Here is a 14203-nt window from a genome sequence, read left to right on the forward strand (position 1 = left end):
TTTGATATTCTCGAGATACTGGAGGGTATTACACGAAGGAAGATCGACATAGGGGTTGCGGAGATGTATTAATCTGCAGAAGACAAGTGTTTTCACTTGCCTGAAAAATGGAATCAGGGAGAAAATATGGTCGGAACCACGATTGCAAAGGATCAGTTCACATATACCAGATGATATTATCACTGGTGCGCGTCGGTCCCAAACAAATGTTTTTAACCCCTTTTTGCGACGACATTTGGAACCGTCGCCAAGTGAGTGTGGGTGATAGGGGGTCCTTCCCACATGACCCAGAAACCGTCGGGGACAGGGCCCCTACAGTACTCCTACTCGTTTCTGCTCGCATTGCCATCGTAGTCGGTATTCTGTGGTGCTACGTTAACGATGCGCGACCCATCACAAACATTTCACTATTATAGAACGTGTATGATGGGCAGCTCATCACAAACGGTTAATCGTTAAGATACCGCGGGGATGCACCTTGAGATACCGCGGGAATCAACTGCACGTAAACATAAAAAATGCCCTGACAAACATACCCAAAACTTCTGGCCCCCGATACTCCAGGGGTAGGGTCCGCGCGTGGTTCCATGAAACTCAAAAGGTTTGCAATTTGTTGCAAACCTTCTGGCAAACCCCAAAACCTTCCTCAAAACTGTTCCAAAACTTGCAGTGTAGAGTCCGGGCAGCTTCGGGGAATTGCTAACCTTATGTAGAACTCGAAACCTACTAGGAACTTTGCCGAAACTTTAGGGGGGGGGTGGAACTTCAGGGCCACGCAGAAAATGTATGATGACGATTGGATTTGGGGGTTGGCTATAAATAGCCTCCTTCCGCGCGAAGAAAGGTGACGACTCCATTCTATCTTCTCCATTGTTCTAGCTTGACTTTCTTGAAGATCTCCCTCCGCTTCCACTCAAACTTCTTAATATTTTGGGAAGTGAGAGGGAAGTTCCCGATCCACACTTCAACCTAAGAAAACATTGATTCCCCATGTTGTTTCCTTGGCGAATCTTGTTATTTTTTGAGGTTGGAGACTCTTAGGCAGTAGGAGTCCTCAGTGAGAAATTGAGTTGTGATTTCCTCATCGTCTGTGAAGGTTTGAAGGCCGCCTCCAGGTTTCTGGGAATCGCCTTGGTGATGATACCTTAAAGAGAACATGTTGATCTTTTGTGGTGTTGGTGTGACTTTGTGGTAACATTCATCTCTCCAACAGTAACTTGGTTCTCTCCAAGGAAGTGAACATCGAAATACATTCTCGTCACTTGTGTATTCATTTATCCCGAACCCTGCTTCTTTATCTGTGGTCTATTTTGATCGTTAACCTAGCAGGCACCATATAGCTTGTGTATCTCACGATGATTCGTCTCATATTTATATTCTGCATTGGCTAAACTTACTGATAATCAAAGTAAATTTTGCAGATAGTGGGCTGACGTGGGTACATGAGTTGCAGCAGAATCTTGCCTGCACAGATCGATTCGGTGTACGCGAGATTCCAGCGAAAACATAATAATAATCTCACGCGGCGGCAGTGATTCAACCAGATAAGGCCATGATATGGCATAGTTCGCAACGGACTCGGAGGCAGCCGACGACAGAAGGAGAGCTCAGAGCAGACGAGTACACGCAGAAGACTAGGGTTTCCAATGAACCACGTCGACAAAGTTGCACATCAGATTGAATGACAACGATGATCGTGTGACCTGACTTTTGATGTCAACGTTGAAAATTGTGGGCTATGCGGTCATAATAAACTCAAAGCGTGCTATGCTAGCAAGGATTTGTGTGTGTGTGTGTGTTTCTTTTGGCTGGAAAAAAAAGACGTGGGAGGAGAACCGTGGGATGAAGAATGAGCGGGCGGGAGCACGGATGGGACATGGGAGCACGTCCAGGGGAGTCAAGCCGCGTCCGCGCAAGTCCTTTCTCCCTCACCTACTTGTCAGGCTGTCGCCCCCGATCTCCGCAATGGCGGATCCCGGCGATACCGCGACACCCGCCGCCGCCGTCTCATCCCCGTGGGACGACGTCCCCGACGACTTCTTCCTCTCCGCCTCCATCTCGCCCCCTACCCCTCCACCAGCCCCTGCTCCCATCCCTTCCACCTCCCCTCCCGCTGCATCGGCTCTCCGCTCAGCATCCCTCCCGGTCACCTCCATCCCTCCTGCATCCGCCTCCGCTTCCTTCTCCGGTTCCCTCCACCGCGCTATTGCCCCTCAGCCCATCCACCCCAGCCACTCCCTCCCGGCCTTCTCGGCCGCTTCTCTCCCCGCGGCAGCCGACGTCTGCCCTCCGCCCACGGGCCCCCACCATTCCAACTCGCTCTCGGAGTTCGCCGCTTCCGCATCCCAATCCCGCGTCCACCGCCCTCCCCCTCGCGCCGCGGTGCGCGCGGACCGCCCGCCCCCGCTGGAGCTGCGCCCGAGGCCATCGAGGGAGTCACAGTCTGGCATCGCCCTCTGTGCTCTCGCCTGCTGTGCTGCTCCTGGTGCCGGGACCTCCACTCACCTCTGGGCGGCGGGCGAGGCTGGCGTCAGGGTTTGGGACCTCGCGGATGCCTTCCGATCACCCACGCCTCCGCGGCGGTGGGGAGACGAGGCGAGCGCGCCCTTTCGGGAGTCGCGCAAGACACCGCCTGCAATCTGCCTCGTGGCTGATCCCGGCCGCGGTTTGGTGTGGAGCGGGCACACCAACGGGCGGATCATGGGTTGGGGTGCTGACCCAGGTCCGGAGGCCGGGGAGCGCATTGGGTGGGATGCACACCGTGGACCAGTATTTGCGATGGCCATCTCTCCCTATGGTAATTCCCCTTGGCTCAGTTTCATGTCAATCAGTATGATTTTCATGCAACTTTCTGACATTGTACATTGCAATTGATCACCGTGGTTAATGACATTCGTGCTTACACTATCACCATCTGTAAACCAGTGGCTGAAACATATCTATTCAAGGTAGTCGAAAATATGAGCAGGAACACACAGTTTATTAATTTATCAACATAGAAGGGACTCTGAATAGCTTAGTTTATTGTAGAATATAGTAGGGTCTATGATGCCCAACACTGCTGTAGTTTATCTTTTACCTGAAATATTGCAGTTAAATCTAGAAATGTTGAAGCAAATAGCTATCCGACTTAAAGCCCTGTCCGAGCAATGCAATGTATCCTGTGAAATCAGTTATCTACATCCAGCTATCTAGCCACAAGGACTGCAGACCTCTCCATGTGGTATACTGTAATAAAGTTATCCACCTAATTGGTTTAGAGAATTGTTTCTATGCTCTCCCACTTAAAATTTGCATGAATCAAGAAGTACCCAGTGTTACTAATCTGTGAGAGCAGACTACTAAGACCCATGGATCCAAGTCCAAACCCATGCCCTCCCTGTGTTGATGCCGTTATCCTCTGACCCACATCACGACCAACCACCACTTCAACATGATCTGCCTCGAGCTCTGACTTCACAACATACTTTTATCACCAGCCCCATGGATCTGTGTGCTGCACGCCACTGCAAGCAGCCTCCAACACATCACTTCTGTTAGGAATATGCAACTTGTATTCCCATGAGGTATCATGGTCTGATTACGAGATTCAACATGGAAGCAAGGTCGAGACAAGAATATGCAGAGATGTAGCTACTTTGCTCCATTGTTAATTAAGATAAGCTTAACAAGAGCAAATAGGGGCCGGACGTCGAACAGAGGCGGCTAGGGTTTAACGCAAAGTGAACAAGATGGTTTCTAGGGTTTTCCTTCCTTGTTTATATAGTCTGGAAAGTAGGTAAAGTGAAAAGTCGGTAAATGCAAGGGATGGTAAAGCAGCTTGTCTGACAGCACGTTCATCCCAGAAGTAGTATTTTTGACGGGAGACGTTGGATCAAAGATAGTGTTGATCAAGATGGGCGCGAAACAGTAAGTGAGTTGCAGATAAAGTAGCTGGCGTTAGATGAGGTATTCAAAGGGAACGCTTTGCGCATGACTAATTCCCCCTACTGAAGTTCAGACCTGTCCCTTAAGTCTGAAATGCTTCCGGATAAATGTGGAGTGCTCCCAGGTTGCCATTTCCAGCAGTATGTTCCTCCTTTTGACGCGCCACTGAATCACGGGAATAACGATGTTGCCCTGGACATGCGGGATGAGTCTGCTCTCCAGTAGTTCTTCTGGTTCCACCAATATCGGGCCATGGACATGCGGGATGAGCTTGCTCTCCAGTAGTTCTTCTGGTTCCAGTGTTCCACCAATATCGGGCCATCAACATTCAGTAAAAGTAAAGTTGGGTTTGGAATTGCTTTGGGACCTAGGTGTTTCCTCAGCTAGCTAACATGAAATGTTGGATGCAACTGGCAGCCCTCAGGAAGTACCAACTTGTAGGAAACAGAGCCCACTTCCGCCAGCACTGAAAATGGCCTATAGTATTTGGAATGCCTGTGGATGCGGCGGCCGGAACTTGAAGGGGAAGAGCGCCTCTAGGCAGCAGCAACGCCGGTGGCAACTCTGCTGACACGGACCATGACAAATGCCGCTACTGCGGCAAGGCGGGCTAGTGGGCCCGCGACTGTCGAGAGAAGAAATGTGAAGAGGCTCACATCGTGCAGGTGGACGACGAAGGTCTTGCGCTGCTGATGATCGAGGAGATGTCGCTTACGTTTATCACTGAGCCGTCCGAAATCCCTGCCATGGCAGGGGTTTTGGGCCAGATCGTTGCCACGGCAACAGAAAATGCTGTCACGGCAGCCCCTTCCACGCCAACAGAATACGCTGCCATGGCAACTGGGAGGAGGGCGTCTACCTTAACGAGGAGCACGCGTGGGTGGTCCTGATGCAATCACCTGAGGATGCTGACGTCGCCTTGTACCTCGACACTGGGGTGGCGGATCACATGAACAGCGACATGGCGACGTGCGGAGCCGAACCAGACGGTGCCCGGCACCTTCAAGTTCGGCAATGGCTCCACCGTTGTGATCAAGGTCGTTGAGGGCAACTCGAGAGTCCAATAAGACATGCAAACAGAGAAGTTCAAGGTCGTGGAGGGCAACTCAAGAGTCCACGACCTTGAACTTTTCTTTGGGAGGGGGTAGGTTAATTCACGAAATTTGTTATGATTTGACTTACTTGGGATTATATTTTCACAACAACTGAAATATTACCTGTCAGTCTGATCCAAATGGACTTGTATTACGCTTGCTGTAAAATGGGATATTTCATTTCTCGCGAAGACATGCAAACAGTACACCTGCCAAAGACAGTTTCACACATTGTTCAGTGCACTAGTTTCTGCACTAGATTCACAGAATTGTTTTCACACAGTTACAGCAGACTAGCTTGCTAACAGCTTACGAGAAGTTTCTTTTTTGTTAAAAGGGGCCTGGCAGCATATTGGCAGCAGTGGGCATGCAACTACTCATGCAAACCAACTCCCAGAGTTCACCCTCTAGTATCAACATCCCCAGGACAATCTGTTCTGGAGAGATTTTAATTTTGGTCAACGAAGTACCAGTACTTGTCCTGACATGCTTCCATTCTTCTTTTTCCGAATTGCTAGAAGATTAACAACAAGTCCTGAACTATATTGCTAGAAGATTAACAACAAGTCCTATACTTATTGTGCTATGCTAATAAAACTCTGCCATCCATCTTAACACAACCAAATATTGATAGTGAAATCTACAAGGCAGATAAGGCATGCAACTATTAGATCCGCAGCATGAGCTGCTGAAATTTGTTGTTCAGGTAGCCTATGGGTGTGTTTAGTTGAGGAACCAAGTGGAACGGAATGGAATGGTTCCATTCCATGGGAACGGGTCCGTTCCATTCCTGTGTTTGGTACCAACAAAAATACGAAACGGGTTGGTTCCGTTCTTGTGTTCGGTTGGATAGATGGAATGAAAAATGGAACCCCATAAAATCTGAAATTTTGGCAGTATTTCATTTGTATTTCGAAGACAAACAACATAACAATATATCCATACATGCATACATGCCAAGTTCACTGCCATACATGAGTTCACAATACCAAATCATCCAGCAACAAGTGCATCTGTACATGCCAAGTTCACTGCTAGCAGCCAATTGCTGCCTTCACTCCTCATTCGCTGCTAGCAGGAAAACCAGACGTACCATCCCTTCACTGCTAGCAGCAGAACCAGACGCAGCAGCCGCACCGGTCGTTCCTTGCACTCCGGCCATCCCGCTGCAAGTCGCCTCGCCGCTGCAAGTCGCCACTCCTGCTAGTTCGCCGCCGCGCCGCCAGTTGCCGCCCCGCTGAAGGTGGCCGCCCCTGCCAGTCCTCCGCCCCGCCGCCAGTTGCCGCCCCGCTGAAGGTCGCCGCCAAGATCCTGATGCGCGCCATGACGGAGGAGAGACGATGGGGACGAGAGGGATTGCGGCGCCGGAGAGGGGGCAGATCGAGATGTGGGGGCGACGCGGGAGGGTTGGCGGCGCTGAGAGAGGGAGTCGCGAGAGGATAGGGCTGGGTGCGTGCGAGGGGCTCGTTCCTTGTCGTCCGCCCGAATCGGAGGTATCCCTCGGTTCCGCATATAGTGCGAATATTCCGTTTTTTGGGATTGGTGGGTTCCGGTCCGTTCGAGTAACTAAACATGGAAATGGGCTATAGGAACCGGACGGACCCATGACGTTCCACCTGATGACAGCAACTGAACACACCCTATATGTTTAAGATGGTGGCTTGCTGCTTGCAACTTTATGATTCTTCTTCATAGCTATACTATTTTCAGCAGTTAGAATTCATATTGTTGAACAAGCTAACTGCAGTTGGACTAGTTCAATTCTGATCTTGTTTGCATCAATCATAGGTGATTTATGGTCTGGATCTGAAGGTGGAATAATTAAAGTATGGAATGGAGAAGCAATTGAGAAATCTCTTGCTTTAGAACGAGAAGAAAAGTGTAAGGCCTCCCTTTTAGTTGAAAGATCATTCATTGACCTTTGGACCATGGTCAGCGACGGAGGGGCCTGCCCCTTACCTTCCGTAGATGTAAAACTTCTATTGTCTGACAATTCCAGATCGAAAGTATGGAGTGCTGGTTACCTCTCATTTGCACTCTGGTACACTTCATGTGTCCATTCACCTGTTACTGTTGCATTTTGCTTACACTAGTCCAGCTGTTCGTATATTTGTGTTTATTCTTGTTCCCTATTTTGCCGTATAGGGATTCTCGCACCAAGGAGCTCCTGAAAGTGGTAAATGTGGATGGCCAAGTTGATACTCGTTTTGACGTCTTATCTGCTCAGGATCCATATGGCTATGAAACAAAACAAAACCTTTTCTCCTCTCCGAAGAAAGAGAAAGCTCGTAGTCCTGTTAATTTTTTCCAGAGATCACGGAATGCTTTGATGGGAGCAGCTGATGCAGTTCGGCGAGTTGCTGCTAAAGCAGGATTTGGAGATGATACTCGAAGAACAGAAGCATTAGTAATGTCAATGGATGGGATGATCTGGACAGGATCTGCAAATGGCTCAGTTGCTCAATGGGATGGTAGTGGTAATCGTTTGCAAGAGTTTCAGCATCATTCATCTTCTGTTCAAAGTATTTTCAACTTTGGCACAAGATTGTGGGTGGGGTACATGGATGGCAACATCCAGCTCTTGGACCTGGATGGCAACTTGCTGGGGGGCTGGATTGCACATAGTAGTCCAATTCTGAGTATGGCTGTCGGAAGTTCATATATATTTACATTAGCTGGTCATGGGGGAGTCCGTGGATGGAATTTATCATCTCCAGGGCCTGCTGACAGCATTTTGCGTTCTGAATTGACGGAGAAAGAGACATCATACAAAAACATTGAATACATGAAGGTGTTAGTATGTTCTTGGAATGTTGGGCAAGAAAAAGCATCTTATGAGTCACTAAGAGCTTGGCTGAAATTCCCAACTCAAGAGGTTGGGGTAGTAGTAGTTGGACTGCAAGAGGTGGAGATGGGCGCTGGTTTTCTTGCAATGTCGGCAGCTAAAGAAACGGTAAAAACGATGAGTTAAAAAATTTAGGTTTTCGTCGTTTATTACATCATTGTTGTTACACATAATTATCTATTATCATGATATGTGCTGTGTTACTGAGGGCTAGTCAGATTGTTGTAACGTGCACAAAACCAGAATGTTGGAGCATTTTGTGATCAACTGGTTAGTTGGCAATTTCTGTGGCATGAATAGTTTTTTTTCTTTGCGGGTAACTGTGGCATGAATAGTTGAATATATTGCCTTGTTGTGCAATCTTTTGAGCTTGAATAAAAATTTACTCGCAATCCTATTTTATGAGCTGCTATTCTATATCAAATGACTTGCTTTCAATTGGAGGCATGCAAGCCCTGTGCCACAAAGCCACTGGGACAAGGTGGCTTGTTTACCACTCCATCTGTTCCAAAATATAGTGTTTTGTGTGTGCCAAAAAGTAACTTCCATCAAGATTTACCAAGTTTATAGAGAAAAATATCAACGTCAATAATACCAAATAAATACAGTATACAAATATATTTCATGATGTATCTGATAATATTTGTTTGGTATTGTAGATGTAGATATTTTTCTCTATAAACTTTGCAAAGCTTGACTTCTGAAAATCTATATGCCGTATATTTTGGAACGGAGGGAGTACCTGTTAAGAGTTAATTCTCATGTTAATTTTTTAGAATATTAATAAACATAAATATAGAAAAAATATATGCTATTTTTTGCTAGCTGTAATCCTGATATATTTTCCACTGGCTTTAGGTAGGGCTAGAGGGAAGCCCAAACGGGGAGTGGTGGTTGGATGCAATTGGGCAAATCTTGAAAGGCCACTCTTTTGAGCGTGTTGGTTCAAGGCAGATGGCTGGGTTACTTACTGCTGTATGGTAATCTGTCTAGGACTATTTTTCGGTATTTATCCTTCTGTTTTTTTTTTCTTCGTAATTGTAGAAGTTATTGAGTTTTTTCTTTCCTCAGGGTAAGAACAAATCTGAAGCATTTTGTCAGTGATATCGACAATGCTGCAGTAGCATGTGGATTAGGACGCGCTATTGGCAACAAGGTACTTTTGTTGTCTTGTTAATGTATTCTTTTTGGCAACAAGGTACTTTTGTTGTCCTATTAATATATTATTTCTTATTCATAGCAGGTAACTTAGACATGTTGTTTGTGACTTGATGTCAAATGTCAATATAGTTTTTATTTCAGCTCACCATTTTGCCATCATACTTCATCAGCCATTTATTTTTAAGTAGTGTTTGATTTAAGTGAACGTTCTCTGCTGGTTGTTATATATGCCCAACTCCTTTGTTGTGTAAATACAACTTGATCTAGATATTAGGCGTGAAGCCCCAAAATCTTGCTGTGAACTATGTGTTCCCTATACCATGTCAAACCCGCCTAATGGGATCACATAGAGATCGTGGCGATTGCTTCACGATGATGAAGAGATTAGGGTGCTAATATAAAGGCTGGTGCAAGCCATTTACTTGCTGTTGACCATTGGGACGCTTAAGCCTTTGCGCTGGATTGGCCCCCGCCGCGTGCTGGCACGAAATTCACGGTGCAGTTGTGGACCATAGCATGTGGTGCAGTGATTGTAGTTTCTGCACCTCCCATGACAGGCGAATTGCCCAGCTTGGCAGCGGGTTGTTTTTCGATGACTATTGCTTACCAGACGGGAGCCCGCTGCAGCAGGCTTGGCAATCAGGTTGACATGTACGGCAGCCTTATGACCATTTCTAAAGTTCTGGTGCTTGTACCTCGATATCTGTTCACAGCGGCTCCTGTGATCTGATGAAGAGTTGGATCTGCTTCTTTTCTGTCAGAGGATCTGCTGTGTAGCAGTGTCAGAAATTGCTCCTGGAACTGACACAGCGAGCCACTTCGTCATAGAGACACCAATGCCATGAGGGAATTGCTAGTAGGGACGGCCTGAAACTGGTGTTGAAAAGCTAGGTGAAGTGCTTCCAGTTTGGACACTGTCATGTCAATCCATGTGGTGCTACCATGTTTGTGCAGCCCCTGTCACGTGATAGGACACTAGCCATACCTTCCTGTCCATCATCTCCTAAAGGTTGTTTGTAGCAGTTCAGCTAGGGTAACAATCTTCCTTGCCATCAAACGTTGAGAAGTACTTGTAGATGCGGTGTCCAGTCTGCAGTGTGTTCTATGGAGGTGGCAGCAGTGGCTGTTATCAGAGAGAAGCCATGCACAGCTTTCGGATCTGCCAGGATGCCCCCAGGGGAACAAGTTTTGAGTGAGAGGACACCACTACGGTGATCTCGGCATGTGCCTTCTATTCAGTTAATAGCAGCTGTGTGGACTGCTGCTGATCCACCCTGCTGATCTTGGTATTGATCTGTTAGTCTGATTCAGCCTCTCCGATAGCAGCCATCTGGCTAGCGAGATTGTCGCTGCCATCCATACCTTGATCTGACAAGGAGCTGCCACGGCTGTATCAGGGGCTGCGCCTGTTACCAAATTGTCATGAGCATAGCTTTTCAGTGATGGAAGAAGGCCGAGGCCGAGGTCCTCTACATGCAGGTGTAACAAGATCTGTGTAGAAGAGATGATAGGGGTATGGAGAGTACTTATAGGCACCTTATATAGAGATGAGGCAGCCCTATTAGCACACTGATTTCATCTCTACTTCTAACAGATGCAATTAACTAAAACTAGGGATATAATCTTGCGATACCTGATGTAAACTTAACTGTAACCAAAGCGAGTCATATATCCTCCTACTGTGATGTATCCCTCCTGGACAGGACTGTGCACATTGCTCATGCTTCCTGGTTGGGCATGGCTGCCTTTGGGCAGTTATTACGGGATGCTGAGTAGGCATGGCACAATTTTGCTTAAATATTCGCGTCATTTAGTTGTGGGGGAGTATAGAAGCAGCATTATGGCTTCATTTTAGTTCAGCTTAGTTTACTAACATTTTGTAATGTACTTCACTGTCTCAGGGAGCAGTCGGATTGAGGATGAGAATACATGATAGAAGCATTTGCTTTGTAAATTGTCATTTCGCTGCACATATGGAAGCTGTGAGCCGGCGAAATGAAGACTTTGACCATGTCTTTAGAACAATGACCTTTGCCACCCCTTCAAGTGGATTATTGACAACATCAAGTAATTGTTCAATCTTCTTGTTAATTTTTCTGCATGATGGCGTTCAAATTTGTAAATGTCTGGCCAACCTTGCTAATCACAATGAAGAATCGTGCCAAGAATTCAGAACTTCTTAATCTTACACACTGTTACTCAACTTCTTTTCATGTTGCAGTTTCTGGTTCTGCCGGTCAGCTTTTTCAAGCAAATGTATGTTGTTGCTTCCCTTCATTTTAATTTTGCAGTGGATAGAGTTGTTTCTAGATCCATTATCTGAGATTGTAAACATTACCAAAATGTTGCTATGATAGGGATCAAGAATGCCTGAGTTGTCAGATACGGACATGATTGTCTTTCTTGGTGACTTCAATTACCGGCTTTACGATATTTCGTATGAAGAGGCGATGGGGCTGGTTTCCCGGAGACGCTTTGACTGGCTGAGGAAGAATGACCAGCTGCGAGCAGAAATGAGATCCGGGAGAGTCTTCCAGGGATTACGTGAAGGAGACTTCCAATTCCCACCTACTTACAAATTTGAGAAACACAAAGCTGGCTTATCAGGTATAGTTATTCTGATGATAGTTGCGTGAGGCCTGCTTCAGTAACCCCCACCCTGCCCTTCTCTAAAAAACTTTGAAAATGCATTTTCGTTCAATAGAAGATTACATGGTATCCTTATTTTTTTGTGCATCCAGTCTTCATGGTTAGAGGTGCTGATTTGCATGGAGAGGATTTCCTTTTGCGACGTTGTAGACAACTTTATGTACTAACTTTATATAACATGTACTCCCTCCGTCTGAAAATACTTGTCATCAAAATGGATAAAAAGAGATGTATCTAGAACTAAATACTTGTCATCAAAATGGATAAAAAGAGATGTATCTAGAACTAAATGTAGATGAATGAGAATGCTAAAGTAAAATTTCTAGAAGGGTATGAGACTGTAATCTGGTAACAACCGGAGGAAGTTGATGTAAAGATAAGAAGTGAGGCTAGCTCACTTGGTTAGGGAGTGAATGTATAACCAAGCCACTGGTGTATCATTGATCTGCATCAAAAGTAGTACACTCTTTGGGGGGTGTACCATGGCAAACCTCTAGTTATATTAGTGTGTGCTTATCACAGCAATAATGTTTCATATGGTACCAATTTGATCCTTATGAGTTGATAATACTCCTGAACTCCTGATTTCTGAACACTTCGTTTGAACAAACTTTTCTCTTATTGTAGGGTATGATTGTAGTGAGAAGAAACGCATTCCTGCCTGGTGTGACCGAGTTCTATACCGTGACAGCCGAGCTAGTTCAGGAACTGAGTGTTCTTTGGATTGTCCTGTGGTTTGTTCAGTATCACTGTAAGTCATTTGTTGTTTGATTATCTCACTGGATAAAGATATTAGTAGGGCACAAATAACGCGCGAACATGTGCTCGATTGTCCTAGAGCACGATGTTTCCTCCACCAGTCCATCTCTCATTTTGCTATTTGCATGCATGTAACTTGAAAGTTAAAACATTCTAACTTTTAAATATAAAGCCGGTTTATGATCTGTCTTCACCGTTGGCTTTGTTTTGACGAGAGCTCAAAAACCAGACCCCATGTTGGTATGTTTCGATGTTACCACCTGACAATTTATAAAGTTGCCACTGGATTAGTCTAAAGTTGCCATGTGGTGACTTGTTACAAAATAGGGTGGCAACTAATGCATTACTGCCTGGCAACAAAAGAGTCCAAATAGGTTTCTCGAAACATAGTCAACTGAGATCTTATTTTAAAGCACTTGTCTTTACGAAATCAGTGGTGAAAACAGATGTCCAATCAGACAGATGGTTTGAACTATACAATATTTTTTATTTCCGAAATCAGGTTTTATTTGTAGTAGTCTTTTTGTCCTGTGTACCTAGCATCCATTTTTCTGTTAGTAGATAGAAACCTTATGGAACTGTATTGTTCTATATTTCAAGGTATGACTCTTGCATGGAAGCAACGGACAGTGATCACAAACCTGTAAAATGCCTGTTCAATTTGGATGTTGCACGTGTCGACAAACAGACAATGAGGCAGAAATATGGGGAGATAATGAGTTCGAATAAGAAAGGTTTGCACTTGCTTCAGGGGCTAAAAGCATTCCCTGAAGCAAATGTGAGCACCAATGACATCATTCTGCAAGACCAAACTCCCTATGTTTTGAAGCTACAAAACAGAAGTCCAGAAGACAGGGCTTGTTTTGAGATAACTGGCCAAGCACCAAGTTCCTCTGGCTCAGATTCTGCTGGTTTCCCTACTTGGCTCAAGGTTGGGTTAATGCCTTGTTCTGACTCTCCTTGTATCGGTTCACTTCATTTTAGAACAGTCTAATTACTGTAAGATGGTTCTGCTTATTGATGCTTATTCAACACCGAGCTTAATGCTTGAGCACTGAGTGAAACATGTCTTCAACACAGGTTTCTCCAGCAGCTGGTATAATCTGCCCTGGACAGACGGTAGAGGTCACTTTGCAGCATGGAGACCTGCGTGGAACATCGTGGAATAATTTGTCTGGGGCTAACCAAGAAAAGGCAGCACAGTTATCGGTGAAAATAACTGGGGCGTGTTCTACCGTTGCCAAATGTTACGGAGTACGTGTGCAATGCCAGAAGGGCCGGAGCACATTTCCTTTCAAAAGGTTCTAAATTTGTTGATTGTTCTTTTTTGTTGTGCGGTCGTGAGTTGTGAGGTTAGCTTTTAGTTTGATTAAAGTGTGCATAGAAAATGTTGTGGCAAATGTTCTTATTTGTGGTACCGAAGTACAAAACCAAGGCTTTTGTACTCTCGATATTCCAGGACATTTTGTACAGGAAATTATTGAAATCATGTAATACCACTGAGAGGAGATCTAATTTTTTACCCCGGGGTTGTGATGCGGGCATGCGGTTACGAAGTTGCGTGTTTACTGTATGCATGATTTTGATTCTAAGTAGGGAAATATGTGTGTGCGTGACATTCTTTGTTTGGAATCTGAAGTGATATACTCCCTCCGTCTCATATAAGAAGTTAGTATATCCCATATACTCACATATTGGATGTAATAATGTTTTACATAAGGTTTCATATAGTTAGCATTTTGGCAGTTTCCAATGTGGTACTCTCGTT

General features: G+C 45.6%; 1 protein-coding gene across 1 annotated transcript; it reads left to right on the plus strand.

Annotated features, from left to right (window-relative positions):
• The first annotated feature begins 1883 nt into the window (after positions 1–1883).
• On the plus strand, positions 1884–13987 carry LOC125552256 (type II inositol polyphosphate 5-phosphatase 15-like). Its single transcript, XM_048715750.1, has 11 exons — positions 1884–2797; positions 6810–7062; positions 7167–7974; positions 8725–8846; positions 8938–9022; positions 10929–11094; positions 11249–11283; positions 11385–11634; positions 12304–12427; positions 13036–13366; positions 13516–13987. The coding sequence occupies exons 1-11, from the start codon at positions 1966–1968 to the stop codon at positions 13741–13743; spliced, it is 3234 nt and encodes a 1077-aa protein (XP_048571707.1). The 5' UTR covers positions 1884–1965; the 3' UTR covers positions 13744–13987.
• Positions 13988–14203: the final 216 nt, after the last annotated feature.

This window comes from Triticum urartu, chromosome 4 (genome assembly GCF_003073215.2).
Source record: "Triticum urartu cultivar G1812 chromosome 4, Tu2.1, whole genome shotgun sequence".
Taxonomy (NCBI): Eukaryota; Viridiplantae; Streptophyta; class Magnoliopsida; order Poales; family Poaceae; genus Triticum; species Triticum urartu.

Bases quoted from the DNA above. Each gene is read 5' to 3' on its own strand.
- LOC125552256 (XM_048715750.1), top strand. From the start codon at position 1,966: ATGGCGGATCCCGGCGATACCGCGACACCCGCCGCCGCCGTCTCATCC. The intron at 11,284-11,384 runs GTATGTTGTTGC...TTGCTATGATAG, and splicing joins GTCAGCTTTTTCAAGCAAAT to GGATCAAGAATGCCTGAGTT. The intron at 13,367-13,515 runs GTTGGGTTAATG...TCTTCAACACAG, and splicing joins GTTTCCCTACTTGGCTCAAG to GTTTCTCCAGCAGCTGGTAT.